At 40.3% G+C, this 20,618-nt stretch overlaps 3 protein-coding genes and 1 non-coding gene across 4 annotated transcripts; 2 read left to right on the top strand and 2 right to left on the bottom strand.

The window, feature by feature from the left end:
- Window positions 1-17: 17 nt before the first annotated feature.
- On the bottom strand, window positions 18-2,443 carry LOC141038361 (uncharacterized). Its single transcript, XM_073506411.1, has 2 exons — window positions 2,340-2,443; window positions 18-2,169 (listed from the first exon to the last, which is right to left on the bottom strand). The coding sequence occupies exons 1-2, from the start codon at window positions 2,425-2,427 to the stop codon at window positions 2,090-2,092; spliced, it is 168 nt and encodes a 55-aa protein (XP_073362512.1). The 5' UTR covers window positions 2,428-2,443; the 3' UTR covers window positions 18-2,089.
- LOC141038360 (uncharacterized) lies at window positions 2,439-3,710 on the top strand. Its single transcript, XM_073506410.1, has one exon. The coding sequence runs from the start codon at window positions 2,439-2,441 to the stop codon at window positions 3,708-3,710; it is 1,272 nt and encodes a 423-aa protein (XP_073362511.1).
- Window positions 3,711-3,767: 57 nt separating this feature from the next.
- On the top strand, window positions 3,768-5,098 carry LOC141038359 (uncharacterized). Its single transcript, XM_073506409.1, has 2 exons — window positions 3,768-4,601; window positions 5,021-5,098. Exons 1-2 carry the CDS (start codon window positions 3,768-3,770, stop codon window positions 5,096-5,098), a joined length of 912 nt encoding a protein of 303 aa, XP_073362510.1.
- Window positions 5,099-8,043: 2,945 nt separating this feature from the next.
- Window positions 8,044-8,123, bottom strand: LOC141038362 (small nucleolar RNA SNORD36). The gene has a single exon (XR_012199523.1). It is a non-coding gene; the product is annotated as a small nucleolar RNA SNORD36 (small nucleolar RNA).
- Window positions 8,124-20,618: the final 12,495 nt, after the last annotated feature.

The following is a 20,618-nucleotide window of genomic DNA, read 5'->3' as shown; positions in this document are numbered from 1 at the left end:
GGACAGACATCCCCTCATCAATGTTTCCAAGCATCAAAGAAGCAGATACACCAAGTGACGATCACAATAAGGTGGCGTTGTGGCCAGACATCCCGTCTTCAATGTTTCCAGCAATCAAGGAAGTAGATGCACAAATACAAACATTATACAATGATGTTCACGGTAAGGTTATAAAATTTCCTATATATTTTTATGCAATACAAAAATTACATATAAATAATTACTACACAGGCAAGGATGAGATTATATGTGAGCATGATGCTACCATGAAAGAAGTAGATACACCAACACAATCAATCAATAATGACGATCAAGGTAAGGTCATCAATTCCATATATGTTCTTATGAAATCCAAAGAAATATATTATACAATAAAAAATTGCAACACAGGTAATAATGAAGTCATATTTGAAGAGGACATAAACGAGGACGAATACATGTTCTCTGGTCAAGGTATGCTCAATAGAATTTAAATATATTTTAATCATTATATAGCTTCTGTACTAACTTTTATGCTACAAACCAAACTAGAATGGGACAGAGAAGTGGAAATTGAAATCAAAGAAGGCGAGGAAATGCACAACCCTGATCCTTATGATTTCGTCTATAGCAACATACCCAAAAAAACACGTGCTCAAAACAGAAGAAAATTGCAGATTCTGCCATGCAAGAAAATTCAAGTATGAAACTAAGAAATTATGCTGCAGAAAAGGACAGATAAGACTAGCCAATGCAGATACACCACCTGAACTCATGAGACTTTGGACAAGCAACGACTCTGACGCAAGACATTTTCGGAACAATATAAGATTTTTCAATGGCCACTTCTCGTTTACTACTCTATACTGCCATCTTGACAGAGACACAACTGACATGCGAACAACTGGTGGTATTTACACCTTTCGAGCACATGGTCAGATCTATCACAACATACACTCATTTGGTAATAGTAGATCAGATCCAAAGCATCTAGAGCTATACTTCTACGACGATGATCCAAGCTCAGAGCATCGGTACCGCCATTGCCGCGAGGAAATGTACGAGCAAGACAAGCATGTGATCGGGATAATAACCGACATCCTACGGGATAACCCATACTCTCAACAGTTTAGGAGTTTGGGACGAGCCCAAAACCTTGAGGACTACAGACTCGTCTTAAACCTGGACCAAAGATTGGACCAGAGAACATACAATGCGCCAATAAATTCAGAGGTAGCTGCAGTGTGGATTGAAGGAAATGAAAGAAGAGACACTTATGACAGGAATGTAATACTACATGGAAACAACAACGAAAAAGAGCACATTCGATCATATTACGGGTGCTCTGATCCGTTGTCGTACCCTCTATTCTTTCCAAGAGCTGAACTGGGTTGGCATAGGAAAATCCCAAAGAGGGATACAGAAGCGGAAGATATTGGTGCTGATGATATCAGTAATGATGATGACCCAGGTAAAATTTTCATATACTATTATATTCAAAATTCAATTTAACTAACTTTTGATGTCACAATATTTGCACAGATTCTGCCAACGGCCTGTGGGTAACCATGAAAGAATACTACTGCTATAAATTCCATACACGACCAAGCATATTCAACCCAATATTGCACGGCGGACGGCTTTTTCAGCAGTTTGCTGTAGATACATACATAAAGATTGAAAACTCCAGACTGGGTTACATGTGGCATCATCAAAACAAAATAAGGGCGGATCTATACCAAGGCCTTCTAGACAGCATTCAAGCCGGAGAACAGAATGGAGATGCAATTGGAAAACGGAGAGTACTTGCGTCATCATTTATTGGAGGGCCATGAGATAAAATTCGTCGGTATCAAGATGCTATGGCTTTAGTTAGAAAATATGGAAAACCAGATGTATTCCTCACAATGACCTGCAACCCCAACTGGGAAGAGATCACACGTGAACTACAGTTTGGACAAACACCACAAGATCGCCCAGACATTGTCGTTCGTGTTTTCAAGGCGAAGCTAGAAGAAATGAAGAAGCAACTATTTGAGAAGGCCATTCTTGGAAAGGTTAAGGCATATACATATGTCGTAGAGTTCCAAAAGCGGGGATTAGCACATGCTCACTTTTTGCTCATCATGACTGGAAAATACAAATACACATGTCCGGAACAGTATGACAGAATCATCTCCGCTGAGCTCCCTAACAAGCACAAGTACCCAGAGTTATACAAAATGGTAATCAAACATATGATGCATGGTCCTTGCGGTGCATTGAATAAATTTTGTCCATGCACAAAGAATCGTCCGTCATGCAAGAACAATTATCCAAGGCCATTTAATGAAACTACAATTCAAGGTAAGGACTCTTACCCACTGTATAGGAGACGCAATGATGGTCGGACTGAAACGGTATGAAAATGCCAACTGGATAATAGGTGGGTAGTTCCTTACAACCCATATCTTTTGCGGATGTTCAACTGCCACATAAATGTTGAGATATGCTCGAGCATTAAAGTTGTTAAGTACTTGTTCAAGTACATCTATAAGGGACATGACCGAGCATCTGTACCTGTAACTGACAAAGTAGACGAAGTCGAAATTGACGAGATTAAACAGTACAGAGACGCGCGGTGGGTGACACCTCCGGAAGCACTCTGGAGAATATATGGCTTCGAATTAAGCAAAATACACCCACCAGTCTTGCAACTGCAGCTACATCTTCCAAATATGCACATGGTTTCATACCATGGCATGGAAAAAATAAAGAACATTATCGACCGTGATGGCACAGAAAGATCAATGTTGACCGCGTACTTTGAAGCAAACAGCTTACATGAGAAAGCACGAGGCATACTATACAGAGACTTTCAGGAATATTATACTTGGCAAAGACAAGGGAAGTTTTGGCAAGAGAGGAAACGAGCCGCTGTCTTCCAGGTTGGCAGGATGGTCTCGGCACACCCGGCTGAAGGAGAACAATATTATCTTCGAGTACTCCTAAACCACGTGACAGGCGCCACCAGCTACGAAGACCTACGAACAGTCCATGGACAAGTAATGCCAACCTTCTGTGAAGCTGCAGAAAAACGGGGGCTCATTGAGGCAGACAACACACTAGATGACTGCATGACAGAAGCAGAGTTGTTTCGAATGCCATCATCACTACGAAGGCTATTCGCGGCAATCTTGGTTTTCTGTGAACCCAGCGATGTACGTGGCCTATGGAACAAACACCTTGACGCAATGTCAGAAGACTACAGCAGAAACTGCAAATGCAAGCACACAGTCGAACAGATGGTGCTGAGAAATATCAGGGACATGTGGCACTCAATGGGAAAAGACATAGAATCGTTTCCTCTTCCAGAGATCGACAAACGACATGAGACAACTGGCGACATACCTAGGGAGATCGTTGAGGAGACCTCCATCGAGGTGGACCCTGAGGACGTATCGTTGCATAAAAACCTAAACATCGAGCAGAGGAAGGCCTACGACGAAATCCTAGCCATGGTTGACCGCCAAAGAGGAGGTATATTCTTTGTCGATGGGCCAGGAGGCACAGGAAAAACTTTTCTTTATAGGGCGCTCTTGGCCACAATACGCGGACAAGGCAAGATTGCCGTGGCGACGGCCACTTCCGGTGTTGCTGCTTCCGTAATGCCTGGAGGGAGGACCGCATACTCGAGGTTTAAGATTCCACTAAAAATAGATGATGGAGCTATTTGTAGCTTCACAAAATAGAGTGGGACAGCAAAGCTACTCCAAGCAGCATCACTAATAATCTGGGATGAAGCATCTATGACAAAGAGACAAACGGTGGAGGCGCTAGACAAAAGCATGCGGGACATAATGGATAGACCAGATCTTCCATTTGGTGGAAAAACGATCGTATTTGGGGGAGATTTTAGACAAGTGCTACCTGTTGTCCAAAAGGGAACAAGAGCCCAGATAGTAGATGCATCACTACGCGGGTCGGAGCTCTGGAATTGCATGCGTCAATTGAAGCTTGTGCGCAACATGAGGGCTCAAAACGACCCATGGTTCGCAGAATACCTACTACGCATTGGAAATGGAACCGAGGAGACAAATGATGATGGTGAAATACTTCTACCTACAAGTATATGTGTGCCAAATAAGACGGATGATACCGCCTTGGATAGACTTATTGACAGTATCTACCAAACGGGGAATGCTTACCTAAAAGATCCAGAGTACATCACCTCAAGAGCAATTTTATCCACAAGGAATGACTGCGTAGACAAGATCAACCTAAAAATGATTGATCGCTTCCAAGGGGAGGAGATGGTGTACCACAGCTTCGATTCAGTAGAAGACGACCCACATAACTACTATCCACCAGAATTCCTAAACACCCTAACCCCAAATGGACTGCCTCCACATATGCTGAAGCTCAAAAAAAATTGTCCAATCATACTACTCAGGAACATTGACCCTGCTAATGGGCTCTGCAACGGCACCAGACTGGTCGTACGTGGATTTCAGAAAAATGCAATTGATGCAAAGATTGTGGTAGGGCAGCACTTTGGAATGCGAGTTTTCTTGCCTCGGATACCATTATGCTCATCTGACGACGACATGTTCCCGTTCAGTTTTAAGAGAAAACAGTTTCCAGTCAGACTTAGTTTTGCAATGACAATAAACAAATCACAAGGCCAGTGTCTACCTGCCTGAACCTGTTTTCTCACATGGTCAACTATATGTCGCGCTTTCTAGAGCAACCGCGACATCTAACATAAAGGTACTAACAGGTACACACGATGTGAACAAGGAGACAAACAATAGAAAAAATAAAGGTGACACGTGCACAAAGGAGAAGAAGAAAAGGAAGAATAAGATCAGTACAAGCGATACATACACAAAGAATATTGTTTACACAGAAGTCTTGACCAAATAGGTAATGCAATATTTCAACTTTGTGTTTATAAATTCAGTTTCAACTTAGTACGTTCATTCATGACCAATTTAATAATTTATATTACACATTGGATCTCTAATTTTCTAACCTTAAAATTACTTCTTGTATTCTTCAGAACAATCAAGCTGTCAACTTCGGAGTTAGAATTCAGGACTACTTGATCGTCTTGAAGGAGGATGTCTTCATGTTCTGAACCACTAACTCATTCATGGATATTTATTTATATAATATGGCCAATAACTCATTAATTTTTATTTAAATATTTGATCACTTTGATGATCTCTATTATGGTTGTACAATCTATGTATGCAAATTTACCAACGATGAGTAGCTAAGGTGAAATTGAGACTTACCGGTCAAAATAGAGACATATTTCTCGCCTTGGAGCTGATGTTGTTGCACTGATTTTTCTAAACATCTTTCGAGAGAAACTCCTTCTCTAGAAAGGATCCATTCTTAGCAACGAATGTCTTGCCTTCGGATCTGTGATAGAAGGTGTACCCAACAGTCTCCTTTGGGTATCCTATGAAGACACATTTCTCTGATTTGGGTTCGAGCTTATCAGGTTGAAGCTTTTTCACATAAGCATCGCAGCCCCAAACTTTAAGAAACGACAACTTTGGTTTCTTCAAACCACAATTCATCAGGTGTCTCTAAAGCATAACCCCAAAACGATAGCGGTAAATGAGTAAGAGACATCATAGATCGCACCATATCTAGTAAAGTACGATTACGACGTTCGGACACACCATTATGTTGTGGTGTTCCGGGTGGCGTGAGTTGCGAAACTATTCCGCATTGTTTGAAATGAAGACCAAACTCGTAACTCAAATATTCTCCTCCACGATCAGATCGTAGAAACTTTATTTTCTTGTTACGATGATTTTCCACTTCACTCTGAAATTCTTTGAACTTTTCAAATGTTTCAGACTTATGTTTCATCAAGTAGATATACCCATATCTGCTCAAATCATCTGTGAAGGTGAGAAAATAACGATACCCACTGCGAGCCTCAATATTCATCGAGCCACATACATCAGTATGTATGATTTCTAATAAATCTGTTGCTCGCTCCATTGTTCCGAAGGACAGAGTTTTAGTCATCTTGCCCATGAGGCATGGTTCGCAAGTACCAAGTGATTTATAATCAAGTGATTCCAAAAGTCCATCAGAATGGAGTTTCTTCATGCGCTTTACACCAATATGACCGAAAGGCAGTGCCACAAATAAGTTGCATTATCATTATCAACTCTGCATCTTTTGGCTTCAATGTTATGAATATGTGTATCACAACCACTACAGGAAATATGTCAACTTGTGACCCTCACTATTGGCCGCTGAAAGGTCATAGTTTTTCATTTGCGACCTTTTGTGACCAAAAACAGAAGGTCAAAAGCTGGCGGTCGTAAACTGAAATTAGTGACCTTCTTTGTGATATGTAAAAGGTCGTTGGTTCCATGACCAAATTTTTTGTCACTAGCAACCTCCTCAGGCCACGTAGGCATCCAACGTGGCAAGCTGATGTGGCACAAGAATCAGCCCGGTCCAATTCGGTTTTCTACATGGGCCTAGCCCAACAATTCGGCCTTTTTAATATAAATTTTTTCTCTTAATTTTCGCTAGCTACATGGGCCTGGCCCAACAATATGGCCTTTTATATTCTAATGCAACCTTTTATAGTCTACTGCTTTTCTATTTTCAGCCATTTTATTTTGCAATGGGTCCCACTTGTCATGCTTAGCTCAAAATTGGTCCCGCACATTATAACTTGGACCCACTTGTCAGGTTTCCATTTCACGGGTATTCAAATCACATACACAATCATTGTTTCGAACAGACTAGAGAGCAAATGAAACTGGTCCAAAATAATACTACATCAATCTATTACAATCGTTACAGTATATTACAACCCAGATATGCCTACTACTGCCTATACAATTACAACACATAATATGCTACCCTTTGCTGATATGCTTCACAGCTTCGGACATGGATTCGCACTTCACCTATGCAAAAATAAGAATAAACATATAAGAATAAGAATAGGTACAGAACATCAAACAGTAGCCAATGAGGGATCCAATAACTTATAATCAAGAATTGACAGCAAATGCCATGTACATAAATAGTATGACTAACACTAACCAGTATGCGTTCATGGAGTGACTAAAATGTTCTCACTAGCTAGGATTTTTTTGGTATATAATATACTGACATGTGCAACTCTCTAAATTGATCATAGAAATGAAAAGTGTAAGAACAAGTTTCAGAATCCAGGCATGTCAAATTTTAAGCACCAGCAAAATAGATCTAACAAACCAGACCATGATAATCATGCATCAGGATTTATGGTTCTAGAAAAACAGTAAAGAGATGGACATACACGCATCAAGCATACCAGCTACTACAATAAGAGGTCCAGATGCTCCAGGAACTGCACTTCGGCAATCGTGCAGTAGCTAGGGATTGAGGAGGATGAGCTTGTTGTATCCATTGTACCTGGGTCATATTTAGGTACACAATTAGCTAATATGTCAACATTTAGTTACCATGAACATAAAACAACGAACCCGGATAAGAATTAGCAGTGTAGTACAGAATGTATCACTATAGCTTTGGGAAATAGTTAAGTCTTGTGGGTATCTAGTTTACTTGCATATGGCCAACACTAACCAGTATGAGTTCGTTCAATAACTAAAAAGTACTCAGTAGCTGACAATGTATAGTTTACACATATAAACCGAAGATTCAGCAAAGGCATGTTGATAAAACAGTGAAAACAATGGTATCTTGTATACTGCCATGCATGAGCACTTCTTAATATTTATATTCATCATCACAACAACCTATAACCACCTATGCTCACTGTTCAAATCTATGCATAGTTCAAAAGCTTGATTTTGAAACATCAAATGTATCAGAATAATCATATGAATCATCATTTTCTCAGCCCATCTACCAAGTGCAATACTTCATCATTCTAGGTAAATTAAGATGTTAAATGACTAAAACTAGTAGTATGCTACAATCATATGGTACTGGTTAAAAAATGTGACCAGAGGACTACACTTGAACACATCACTTGCAATGCCTACTGGAAGGAGCAAGTGTATAGAAGAAAACAAACATTGGACAGGCTGGCCATCAGTCTTAAAAACCTCAATTTTGTATTCATCAAAGAGAATCTCAGGAATATGTTGTTGTAGCATCATCTGACCAGCCAATCGATCATTAACACACGTGCACACACAGAGCAGAGAACGATTTGAAATCAAGTGCAAGAATTGCTGCAACACATAAAACTAGCATGTTACGGTTTGTGGGTGATGGGGAAAATGCATGTGAAGTGCATAAATCACAGAGGGGTGTGTACAATACACACCATCTTTGACAGCAAGCAAAACAGACAGGAATAGAGCATGTCAACTACTGTAAAGCACAATCACTAGCATGGTGGTGAGAGAAGTTTCCAGACGCCAACCATTCTTCTTGCAGGTGCTGGACGCCCCCGCCTTGTAGCGTGAGTGGAGGTAGCACGCAATCTGCACCAACAAAGCACCAAAAACAACATCAATCCCCTGCGTCACAGTCTCACGGACAGCCAAACCCTCTTAATCCTAAAAACAAAAAAGACGTCAGCACCACCGAGGAGGAGGACGCACCGAGATGAAGGTGAACTTCTGGGGCGGCGTGCCGACGCCGATCTCCCTGAAGTACTATCCATTCATGTAGTTCTTGAGCGACACGATGTCGCCCTCCTCCTTAGAGCAGAGGGTGCCGGCTACACCGCCGCCGAGGAGGAGGTCCTGTTGTGCCTCCTCGCCACCGGAGAGGCGCGTGGCGACATGGCTGTACTGGTTGATGGGGCGCTTCTTGAGCGCGTTCCGCACCAGGCCCTCGGCCTCGGACGTTGGGAGGAGGGTTTGCAGCAGCATGGCCGCGAGGAGCGCCAGGTCGACGCCTCTGCAGGTACCCATAGTCGCGATCTGCAGAAAATCGCAGGGCTTAACCGAACCGTAAGAGGAATTTCGTAAAGTGGAGGTAAATCCTAGTGAGGAAAGTAGCAGAGCATGTTGCGGGTCCATGAGAAGAGAAGTAGCAGAGAGGGAGGGGAGAGCTCACCAGAAACCGAAGAGGATCCCGCCGACCGAGCTCACGGTCTCTCTGCAGGAAGATGGGGACGAGGAGACGGCGAGGAGATGGGGACGAGGAGACGGGGCGAGGAGGTGGAGACGGCGAGGAGATGGGGACGAGGAGATGGGGCGAGGAGGTGGAGACGACGAGGAGGTGGATACGGCGAGATGGGGTGAGGAGGTGGAGACGGCGAGGGTCGGGCGGAGGCGAGGAGATGGGATCTGGGGGATCGAGAGGGGACGGGGACAGAGTGGGTGGGGGTGGCGGCGGGGTCGAGGGAAGGGTGGGTGGGTGGGTGAGTTAGGGTTTTTGTTCTTGGGAGAAGCTCCACCGTTGGATGGGTGCGCGATGGATGGCTCAGATTGCGTTAAATTTGGTGATCCGCGTGAAGGCGGTTCCTCGCGTCTCATTGGTCCGACCACTCTGAATTTTTTTAAAACATAACAATGGGCGTAGTTTGTCAAAATGATCTCATATTTTGCATAAGTGTGCATCTTGTAATGACAAACAATGTTGCCCAATAGAGATTTCATTTTCTTTTCACAAAAAATTCATTTACCATTTTTCGAGTGCATAAAAAGGTTTTTTATGAAGAACCTACCAAATACTTACCATTTTTCGAATGCATAGTTTGTTTAAATGCTACAATATTGTGCACAATGGTGCATCTTGAAATGGCAAACAATGTTGTCTAAGGAAGTTTTCATTTTCTTTGGACGGAAATTTCATTTTCCATTTTTCGAGTGCCCAAAATGAGTTTTTTTGTGAAGAACCTACCAAATAATTGTTGCAAAATTGGACCAAATCATTTTTCCAAAACACTAGGCCATATTTAATGCACAGTTGACCAAATGGTTGGGTGTCAAAAGTTTTGATCCACCTCTAGTGAAAACGATAAATTTCCGCCGTTTCAGCTGGAAGCGGGTCAAATTTCAACTACGGCTGCCTCATAGTTTTCTATTTATTTTTCTAAAAATCATTTCTAGGTAAATAAGTATCTATTTAATCAGAGAAACAGCAAAAAAAATCCAAGATTCAACCACTAGCTAGGAACGGTCATTCCCGCTGTTTTGACCGCATTTTGAAACGGGCATACAAAATTCAAACAAAATCAAAAAATTGGAAAACCTTCGCATTGTGTCATTATATGTGACCAAGTTACCAGGAAAAATAACAAGCTTGTAATACGGCAATTCTTTTAAAAAAGTGTTCTCAGAAATGAGCTATCATCTCTGAAGATTCATGGCTTTCAAGCCAAATGATCAATCTTATGGCCACATTCATGGCATAGTTTGTTCAAATGATCTCATATTGTGCACAAGGGTGGATATTGGAATGGCAAACAATGTTGCCTAAGGGAGTTTTCATTTTCTTTGGATGAAAAAGCAATTTTCCATTTTTCGAGTGCCCAAAATGAGTTTTTTTGTGAAGAACCTACCATATATTTGTTGCAAAATTGGATCAAATCAATTTTATAAAATACTATGCCATGTTTAATGCACAATTGACAAAATGTTTGGGTGCCAAAAGTTTTTATCCATCTCTGGTGAAAAAGACAAATTTCTGCTGATTCACTAGGAAGCGGGACAAATTTGAACTGCAGCTGCCTCATAATTTGCTCTTTATTTTTTCAAAAAATCATTTCTAGGTAGAAAAGTATCTATTTAATCAGAAATACATGGTTTGGTAGCGATACGTTGAGGTTTGGATGGTGGCCCAGGGCCCCAACTCCAAAGCGCGTAGACTCACATGCCCGCCGCGTGGTCACCGCGTGACCGTGGTGTTGCCACGCGTTCCGGGTGGCCTAGGCATGTCTAGTGGGTTGGGCACTCCCCTGATAGGTGTCAGGAAGAAGAAGGCAATAGAAGAATCTCACGAGGAGGCTGAACCGGGCTCAAACATGAATTAGCACCCAAGTGTTTGATTAGTGGTACGGGAAATGCACATGGCCAATGGGCCTGAGTTTTGGACGAGGATGATCATCTACTAAGGACACTATCTTGGAAAATTTGCAGCTCAAATGGAGGAGCCTAGGTGTCACTTGCTTTGCAACGTACCACACTGGACAGAAATATGAATGTTGAAGCCACACTCACATGTATTGTTAGATGGGGCTCAAATTTTGTGGAGAGCTATGATTTTGGAATATAGAAGATGTGGCAAAAATTCAGCTCATTAGGATATGCCTAGCCAGTACTTCCTTCACAACAGTTTGAGCTGAAAAAAAACTTTGGAAATTTGCCAAGGAAGATTTACCATTCAAATGGAGTTGAATATTGTCATGAGGCAATGATGTGGATAGTAAAGAATGCCCAATTGTTTTGGGAATTTTGGGAATGACAGAAATATAGGTTGCTTCACAACCTAGGGCAAAAATTGACACATGGACATGACACATAGGCAAAACTGATAAGGTGGCGCCTTGTCATAGCAATAAGTACCAATGCATCCACGTTCACAACCTCATGACCATTTATATTGGTCGTAATCAGGTAGAAATAAGGTCATTGGCGCCTCTTGTCTGCTTTGTGACCATTTGGTGTAAGCAATTTTAGGGTTTGAGCCCTTCCAAGCGAAATGGCCATGAATTTATGACCAATTCAGCTGGGGTCACTAAGAGAAGGTCATAAGTTGACATATTTCTTGTAGTGTACTATCGAGATTCAACAAAAATAGACCACTCTTCAAGGGTGCATGACCATAAAAGATATTACTCATATAAATAGAACAACCATTATTCTCTGATTTAAATGAATAACCGTCTCGCATCAAACAAGATCCAGATATAATGTTCATGCTCAACGCTGGCACCAAATAACAATTATTCAGGTCTAAAACTAATCCCGAAGGTAAATGTAGAGGTAGCGTGTCGACCGCAATCACATCGACTTTGGAACCATTTCCCACGCGCATCATCACCTCGTCCTTAGCCAATCTTTGCTTAATCCGTAGTCCCTGTTTCGAGTTGCAAATATTAGCAACAGAACTAGTATCAAATACCCAGGTGCTACTGCAAGAATTAGTAAGGTACACATATACCTTTGTTCACCTTGCCATCCTTCTTATCCGCCAAGTACTTGGGGCAGTTCCGCTTCCAGTGACCAGTCCCTTTGCAGTAGAAGCACTCAGTCTCAGGCTTAGGTCCAGACTTGGGCTTCTTCACTTGAGCAGCAACTTGCTTACCATTCTTCTTGAAGTTCCCCTTCTTCCCTTTACCCTTTTTCTTGAAACTGGTGGTCTTGTTGACCATCAATAGTTGATGCTCCTTCTTGATTTCTACCTCCGCAGCCTTTAGCATCGCGAAGAGCTCGGGAATTGTCTTGTTCATCCCTTGCATATTATAGTTCATCACGAAGCTCTTGTAGCTTGGTGGTAGTGATTGAAGAATTCTGTCAATGACACTATCATAAGGAAGATTAACTCCCAGCTGAATCAAGTGGTTGTTATACCCCAGACATTTTGAGTATATGTTCACTGACAGAACTATTCTCCTCCATCTTGCAGCTATAGAACTTATTGGAGACTTCATATCTCTCAATCCGGGCATTTGCTTGAAATATTAACTTCAACTCCTGGAACATCTCATATGCTCCATGATGTTCAAAACATCGTTGAAGTCCCGGTTCTAAGCCGTAAAGCATGGCACACTGAACTATCGAGTAGTCATCAGCTTTGCTCTGCCAGACGTTCACAACGTCCGGCGTTGCTCCTGCAGCGGGTCTTGCACCTAGCGGTGCTTCCAGGACGTAATTCTTCTATGCAGCAATGAGGATAATCCTCAAGTTACGGACCCAGTCCGTATAATTGCTACCATCATCTTTCAACTTAGCTTTCTCAAGGAACGCATTAAAATTCAAAGGAACAGTAGCACGGGCCATTGATCTACAACAACATAGACATGCAAAATACTATCAGGTACTAAGTTCATGATAAATTAAAGTTCAATTAATCATATTACTTAAGAACTCCCACTTAGATAGACATCCCTCTCCTACCTCTTGAGCACTGTGTTGGTTTTCCTTTGAAGAGGAAAGGGTGATGCAGTAAAGTAGCGTAAGTATTTCCCTCTTTTTGAGAACCAAGGTATCAATCCAGTAGGAGACCACGCGTGAGTCCCACGCACCTACACAAACAAATAAGAACCTTGCAACCAATGCGATAAAGGGGTTGTCAATCCCTTCACGGTCACTTACGAGAGTGAGATCTGATAGATATGATAAGATATTTTTGGTGTTTTTATGGTAAAGAGTGAAAGTAAAGATTGCAAAAATAAACGGTGCTAGAAATAACTAAGTGTTGGAAGATTAATATGATGGAAAATAGACCCGGGGGCCATAGGTTTCACTAGTGGCTTCTCTCAAAATAGCATAAGTATTACGGTGGGTAAATGAATTACTGTCGAGCAATTGATAGAATTGAGCATAGTTATGAGAATATCTAGGTATGATCATGTATATAGGCATCACGTCCGTGACAAGTAGACCAAAACGATTCTGCATCTACTACTATTACTCCACACATCGATCGCTATCCAGCATGCATCTAGAGTATTAAGTTCATACGAACAGAGTAATGCTTTAAGTAAGATGACATGATGTAGAGGGATAAACTCATGCAATATGATATAAACCCTATCTTTTTATCCTCGATGGCAACAATACAATACGTGTCGTTTCCCTTTCTGTCACTGGGATCGAGCACCGCAAGATTGAACCCAAAGCTAAGCACTTCTCCCATTGCAAGAATGATCAATCTAGTAGGCCAAACCAAACTGATAATTCGAAGAGACTTGCAAAGATAACCAATCATACATAAAAGAATTCAGAGGAGATTCAAATATTGTTCATAGATAAACTTGATCATAAACCCACAATTCATCGGATCTCGACAAATACACCACAAAAGAAGATTACATCGAATAGATCTCCAAGAAGATTGAGGAGAACTTTGTATTGAGATCCAAAGAGAGAGAAGAAGCCATCTAGCTAATAACTATGGACTCGAAGATCTGAGGTAAACTACTCACACATCATCGGAGAGGCTATGGTGTTGATGTAGAAGCCCTCCGTGATCAATGCCCCCTCCGGCGGAGCGCCGGAAAAGGCCCCAAGATGGGATCTCACGGGTACAGAAGGTTGCGGCGGTGGAAATAGGGTTTTAGCTCCGTATATGATGTTTCCAGGGTACATGGGTATATATAGGAGGAAGAAGTACGTCGGTGGAGCAACGAGGGGCCCACGAGGGTGGAGGGCGCGCCTGGGGGGGTAGGCGTGCCCCCCTGCCTCGTGCCTTCCTCGTTGATTACTTTACGTAGACTCCAAGTCCTCTGGATCACGTTTGTTCCAAAAATCATGTTCCCGAAGGTTTCATTCCGTTTGGACTCCGTTTGATATCCTTTTCCTTTGAAACACTGAAATAGGCAAAAAAATAGCAATTTGGGCTGGGCCTCCGGTTAATAGGTTAGTCCCAAAAATAATATAAAAGTGTATAATAAAGCCCAATTCTAAAATAGAATATAATATAGCATTGAACAATCAAAAATTATAGATACGTTGGAGACGTATCAAGCATCCCCAAGCTTAATTCCTGCTCGTCCTCGAGTAGGTAAATGATAAAAACAGAATTTTTGATGTGGAATGCTACTTGGCATAATTCTCAATGTAACCCTCTTAATTGTGGTATGAATATTCAAATCCGGAAGATTCAAGATAAAAGTTTAATATTGACATAAAAGTAATAATACTTCAAGCATACTAACTAAGCAATTATGTCTTCTCAAAATAACATGGCCAAAGAGAGTTCATCCCTACAAAATCATATAGTTTGGTCATGCTCCATTTTCGTCACACAAGAATGCTCTCATCATGCACAACCCCGATGACAAGCCAAGCAATTGTTTCATACTTTAGTAATCTCAAACTTTTTCAACTTTCACGCAATACATGAGCGTGAGCCATGGATATAGCACTATGGGTGGAATAGAATATAATGATGGGGGTTATGTGAAGAAGAAAAAAAGGAGAAAGTCTCACATCAACGCGGCTAATCAACGGGCTATGGAGATGCCCATCAATTGATGTTAATGTGAGGAGTAGGGATTGCCATGTGACAGATGCACTAGAGCTATAAATGTATGAAAGCTCAACAAAAGAAACTAAGTGGGTGTGCATCCAACTTGCTTGCTCACGAAGACCTAGGGCATTTGAGGAAGCCCATTGTTGGAATATACAAGCCAAGTTCTATAACGAAATATTCCCACTAGTATATGAAAGTGACAAAACAAGAGACTATCTATCATGAAGATCATGGTGCTACTTTGAAGCACAAGTATGGAAAAAGATAGTAGCATTGCCCCTTTTTTTGGGCCTTTTTTTTGGCCTTTCTCTTTTTTGGGACAATGCTCTATTAATGATGATCATCACACTTCTATTTATTTACAACTCAATGATTACAACTCGAAACTAGAACAAAGTATGACTCTATATGAATGCCTCCGGCGGTGTACCAGGATGAGCAATGAATCAAGAGTGACATGTATGAAATAATATGCATGGTGGCTTTGCCACAAATACGATGTCGACTACATGATCATGCAAGGCAATATGACAATAATGAACGTGTCATGATAAACGGAACGGTGGAAAGTTGCATGGCAATATATCTCGGAATGGCTATGGAAATGCCATAATAGGTAGGTATGGTGGCTGTTTTGAGGAAGATATAAGGAGGTTTATGTGTGATAGAGCGTATCGTATCACGGGGTTTGGATGCACCGGCGAAGTTTGCACCAACTCTCAAGGTGAGAAAGGGCAATGCACGGTACCGAAGAGGCTAGCAATGATGGAAGGTTGAGAGTGCGTATAATCCATGGACTCAACATTAGTCATAAAGAACTCACATACTTATTGCAAAAATCTACAAGTCATCAAAAACCAGGCACTACGCGCATGCTCCTAGGGGGATAGATTGGTAGGAAAAGACCATCGCTCGTCCCCGACCGCCACTCATAAGGAGGACAATCAAAGAACACCTCATGTTTCAAATTTGTTACATAGGGTTTACCATACGTGCATGCTACGAGATTTGCAAACTTCAACACAAGTATTTCTCAAATTCACAACTACTCAACTATCACAACTTTAATATCACTACCTCCATATCTCAAAAAAATTATCAAGCATCAAACTTCTCATAGTATTCAACACACTCATAAGAAAGTTTTTACTAATCTTGAATACCTAGCATATTAGGACTAATTTCACAATTAAAGCAAATTACCATGCTGTTTTGTAGGACTCTCAAAATAATATAAGTGAAGCATGAGAGAATAATAGTTTCTATAAAACAAATCCACCACCATTCTCTAAAAGGTATAAGTGAAGCACTAGAGCAAAAACTATATAGCTCAAAAGATATAAGTGAAGCACATAGAGTATTCTAATAAATTCCGAAGCATGTGTGTCTCTCTCAAAAGGTGTGTCCAGCAAGGATGATTGTGGTAAAATAAAAATCAAAGACTCAAATCATACAAGACGCTCCAAGCAAAACCCATATCATGTGGTGAATAAAAATATAGCTCCAAGTAAAGTTACCGATGGACGAAGACGAAAGAGGGGATGCCTTCCGGGGCATCCCCAAGCTTTGGCTTTTTGGTGTCCTTAGATTATCTTGGGGTGCCATGGGCATCCCCAAGCTTAGGCTCTTGCCACTCCTTGTTCCATAATCCATCAAATCCTTACCCAAAACTTGAAAACTTCACAACACAAAACTTAACAGAGAATCTCGTGAGCTCCGTTAGCGAAAGAAAACAAAACACCACTTCAATGGTTTATAAACTCTTTTACTAGCCATAGATTCATTAAAATAAGCAAACAACACACGAAAAACAGAATCTGTAAAAAACAGAACAGTCTGTAGTAATCTGTAACTAACGCAAACTTCTGGAACTCAGAAAAAACTACCAAAATAGGACGACCTAGAAAATTTGTTTATTGATCTACTGAAATTGGAATCAGTATTTTATCACGTTCTGGTGATTTTTAACAATTGTTTTTATGAACAGAAAGTTTCTGGAATTTTCAGCAAGATCAAATAACTATCATCCAAGAAGATCCTATAGGTTTCACTTGGCACAAACACTAATTAAAACATAAAAAAATCTAACCAGAGGCTAGATCAAATATTTATTCCTAAACAGAAGCAAAAAGCAAAAAACTTAGATAAAATTGGGCTGCCTCCCAACAAGCGCTATCGTTTAACGCCCCTAGCTAGGCATAAAAATAAGGATAGATCTAGGTATTGTCATCTTTGGTAGGCAATCCATAAGTGGCTCTCATAATAGGTTCATAAGATAATTTTATTTTCTTTCTAGGAAAGTGTTACATGCCTTTCTTTAAAGGAAATTGGAATCTAATATTCCCTTCCTTCATATCAATGATTGCACCGATCGTTCTAAGGAAAGGTCTACCAAGAATAATAGGACATGAAGGATTGCAATCTATATCAAGAAAAATAAAATCTACGGGCACATAGTTCCTATTTGCAACAATAAGAACATCATCAATTCTTCCCATAGGTTTCTTAATAGTGGAATCCGCAAGGTGCAAGTTTAAAGAGCAATCATCAAATTCACGGAATCCTAGCAAATCACACAAAGTTTTTGGAATCATGGAAACACTAGCACCCAAATCACACAAAGCATAGCATTCATGATCTTTAATTTTAATTTTAATAGGAGGTTCCCACTCATCATAAAGTTTTCTAGGGTTATAAACTTCCAACTCAAGTTTTTCTTCATAAGATTGCATCAAAGCATCAACGATATGTTTAGTAAAAGCTTTATTTTGACTATAAGCATGAGGAGAATTTAGCACGGATTGCAACAAGGAAATACAATCTACCAAAGAGCAATTATCATAATTAAATTCCTTGAAATCCAAAATAGTGGGTTCATTAATATCTAAAGTTTTGATCTCTTCAATCCCACTTTTACCAAATTTCGTATCAAGATCTAATAACTCCGAATTTTTGGGACGCCTTCTAGGTAAAGGTAACTCATCTCCAGTCCCATCATTATCAAGATTCATATTTCAAAACAAAGATTTAATAGGAGACACCTCAATAACTTTTAGATCTTCATCTTTATTCTCACAGAAATTAGAAGAACATGCTTTCATAAAGCAATCTTTCTTAGCACGCATCCTAGCGGTTCTTTCTTTGCACTCATCAATGGAAATTCTCATGGCTTTGAGAGACTCATTGATATCATGCTTAGGTGGAATAGATCTAAGTTTCAAAGAATCAACATCAAGAGAAATTCTATCTACGTTCCTAGCCAATTCATCAACCTTAAGCATTTTTTCTTCAAGCAAAGCATTGAAATTCTTTTGCAAATTCATAAACTCCTTAACACTAGTCTCAAATTAAGAGGACAACTTATTAAAATTTCCATAAGAATTGTTGTAGGAATTACCATAATTATTAGAGGAATTACTAGGGAACGGCCTAGGATTAAAGTTTCCTCTATACGCGTTGTTACCAAAATTATTCCTACCAACAAAATTCACATCCATAGATTCATTATTATTCTCAATCAAAGTAGACAAAGGCATATCATTAGGATCAGAAGAAACACTTTTAGTAGCAAATAATTTCATAAGTTCATCCATCTTTCCACTCAAAACATTAATTTCTTCTATCGCATGCACTTTTTTATTAGTAGATCTTTCGTTGTGCCATTGAGAATAATTAACCATAATATTAAGTAGCTTCTCCTAAAGTGATTTCCATAAAAGTGCCTTCCGCAGCCGAATCTAAAAGATTTCTAGAAGAAAAATTCAATTCGGCATAATTTTTTTGTATAATCACCCAAAGATTCAAACCATGTGTAGGGCAATTGCATATCATTAATTTCATCCTCTCCCAAGCTTGTGCGACATGTTCATGATCAAGTTGCTTAAAATTCATGATATCGTTTCTAAGAGAGATGATTTTAGCGGGAGGAAAAATACTTAGAGATAAAAGCATCTTTGCACTTATTCCATGAATCAATACTATTTTTAGGCAAAGACGAAAACCAAGCTTTAGCACGATCTCTAAGCAAAAAAGGAAATAGCTTTAATTTAACAATATCATTGTCCACATATTTCTTCTTTTGCATATCACACAAATCAACGAAGCTATTTAGATGGGTAGCGACATCTTCACTAGGAAGGCCGGCGAATTGATCTTTCATGACAAGATTCAACAAAGCAGCATTAATTTCACAAGATTCAGCATCGGTAAGAGGAGCAATCGGAGTGCTAAGAAAATCATTGTTGTTGGTATAGGTAAAGTCACACAATTTAGTATTATCTTGAGCCATCGTGACAAGCAAGCAATCCAACACAGGAGCAAACAAGAAGCAAGCGAAAAAGAGGCAAACAAAAAAGAGAGGGTGAATAAAACGGCAAGGGTGAAGTGGGGGAGAGGAAAACGAGAGGCAAATGGCAAATAATGTAATGCGAGGGATAAGGGTTTGTGATAGGTACTTGGTATGTCTTGACTTGTGCGTAGACTCACCGGCAACGGCGCCAGAAATCCTTCTTGCTACCTCTTGAGCACTGCGTTGGTTTTCCCTTGAAGAGGAAAGGGTGATGCAGTAAAGTAGCGTAAGTATTTCCCTTAGTTTTTGAGAACCAAGGTATCAATCCAGTAGGAGACCACGCGCGAGTCCCACGCACCTACACAAACAAATAAGAACCTCGTAACCAACGCGATAAAGGGGTTCTCAATCCCTTCACGGTCACTTACGAGAGTGAGATCTGATAGATATGATAAGATAATATTTTTGGTATTTTTATGGTAAAGAGTAAAAGTAAAGATTGCAAAAATAAGCGGTGCTAGAAATAACTAAGTGTTGGAAGATTAATATGATGGAAAATAGACCCGAGGGCCATAGGTTTCACTAGTGGCTTCTCTCAAAATAGCATAAGTATTACGGTGGGTAAACGAATTACTGTCGAGCAATTGATAGAATTGAGCATAGTTATGAGAATATCTAGGTATGATCATGTATATAGGCATCACGTCCGTGACAAGTAGACCGAAACGATTCTGCATCTACTACTATTACTCCACACATTGACCGCTATCCAGCATGCATCTAGAGTATTAAGTTCATAAGAACAGAGTAATGCTTTAAGTAAGATGACATGATGTAGAGGGATAAACTCATGCAATATGATATAAACCCCATCTTTTTATCCTCGATGGCAACAATACAATACGTGTCGTTTCCCTTTCTGTCACTGGGATCGAGCACCGCAAGATTGAACCCAAAGCTAAGCACTTCTCCCATTGCAAGAAAGATCAATCTAGTAGGCCAAACCAAACTGATAATTTGAAGAGACTTGCAAAGATAACCAATCATACATAAAAGAATTCAGAGGAGATTCAAATATTGTTCATAGATAAACTTGATCATAAACCCAACAATTCATCAGATCTCGACAAACACACCGCAAAAGAAGATTACATCGAATAGATCTCCAAGAAGATCGAGGAGAACTTTGTATTGAGATCCAAAGAGAGAGAGAAGA

This window comes from Aegilops tauschii, unplaced genomic scaffold (assembly GCF_002575655.3).
Source record: "Aegilops tauschii subsp. strangulata cultivar AL8/78 unplaced genomic scaffold, Aet v6.0 ptg001231l_obj, whole genome shotgun sequence".
Classification (NCBI taxonomy): Eukaryota; Viridiplantae; Streptophyta; class Magnoliopsida; order Poales; family Poaceae; genus Aegilops; species Aegilops tauschii.
This window is presented reverse-complemented; position numbering and strand designations above follow the sequence as displayed.

Excerpts from the sequence above, each read along its gene's own strand:
- LOC141038360 (XM_073506410.1), top strand. The coding sequence starts at position 2,439 with ATGTTCAACTGCCACATAAATGTTGAGATATGCTCGAGCATTAAAGTT.
- LOC141038361 (XM_073506411.1), bottom strand. The coding sequence starts at position 2,427 with ATGGGTTGTAAGGAACTACCCACCTATTATCCAGTTGGCATTTTCATA. Across the intron at positions 2,170-2,339 it reads TTGCGTCTCCTATACAGTGG|GGAGCTCAGCGGAGATGATT; the intron begins GTAAGAGTCCTT and ends TGTGCTTGTTAG.
- LOC141038359 (XM_073506409.1), top strand. The coding sequence starts at position 3,768 with ATGACAAAGAGACAAACGGTGGAGGCGCTAGACAAAAGCATGCGGGAC. Across the intron at positions 4,602-5,020 it reads TTAAGAGAAAACAGTTTCCA|AACAATCAAGCTGTCAACTT; the intron begins GTCAGACTTAGT and ends TGTATTCTTCAG.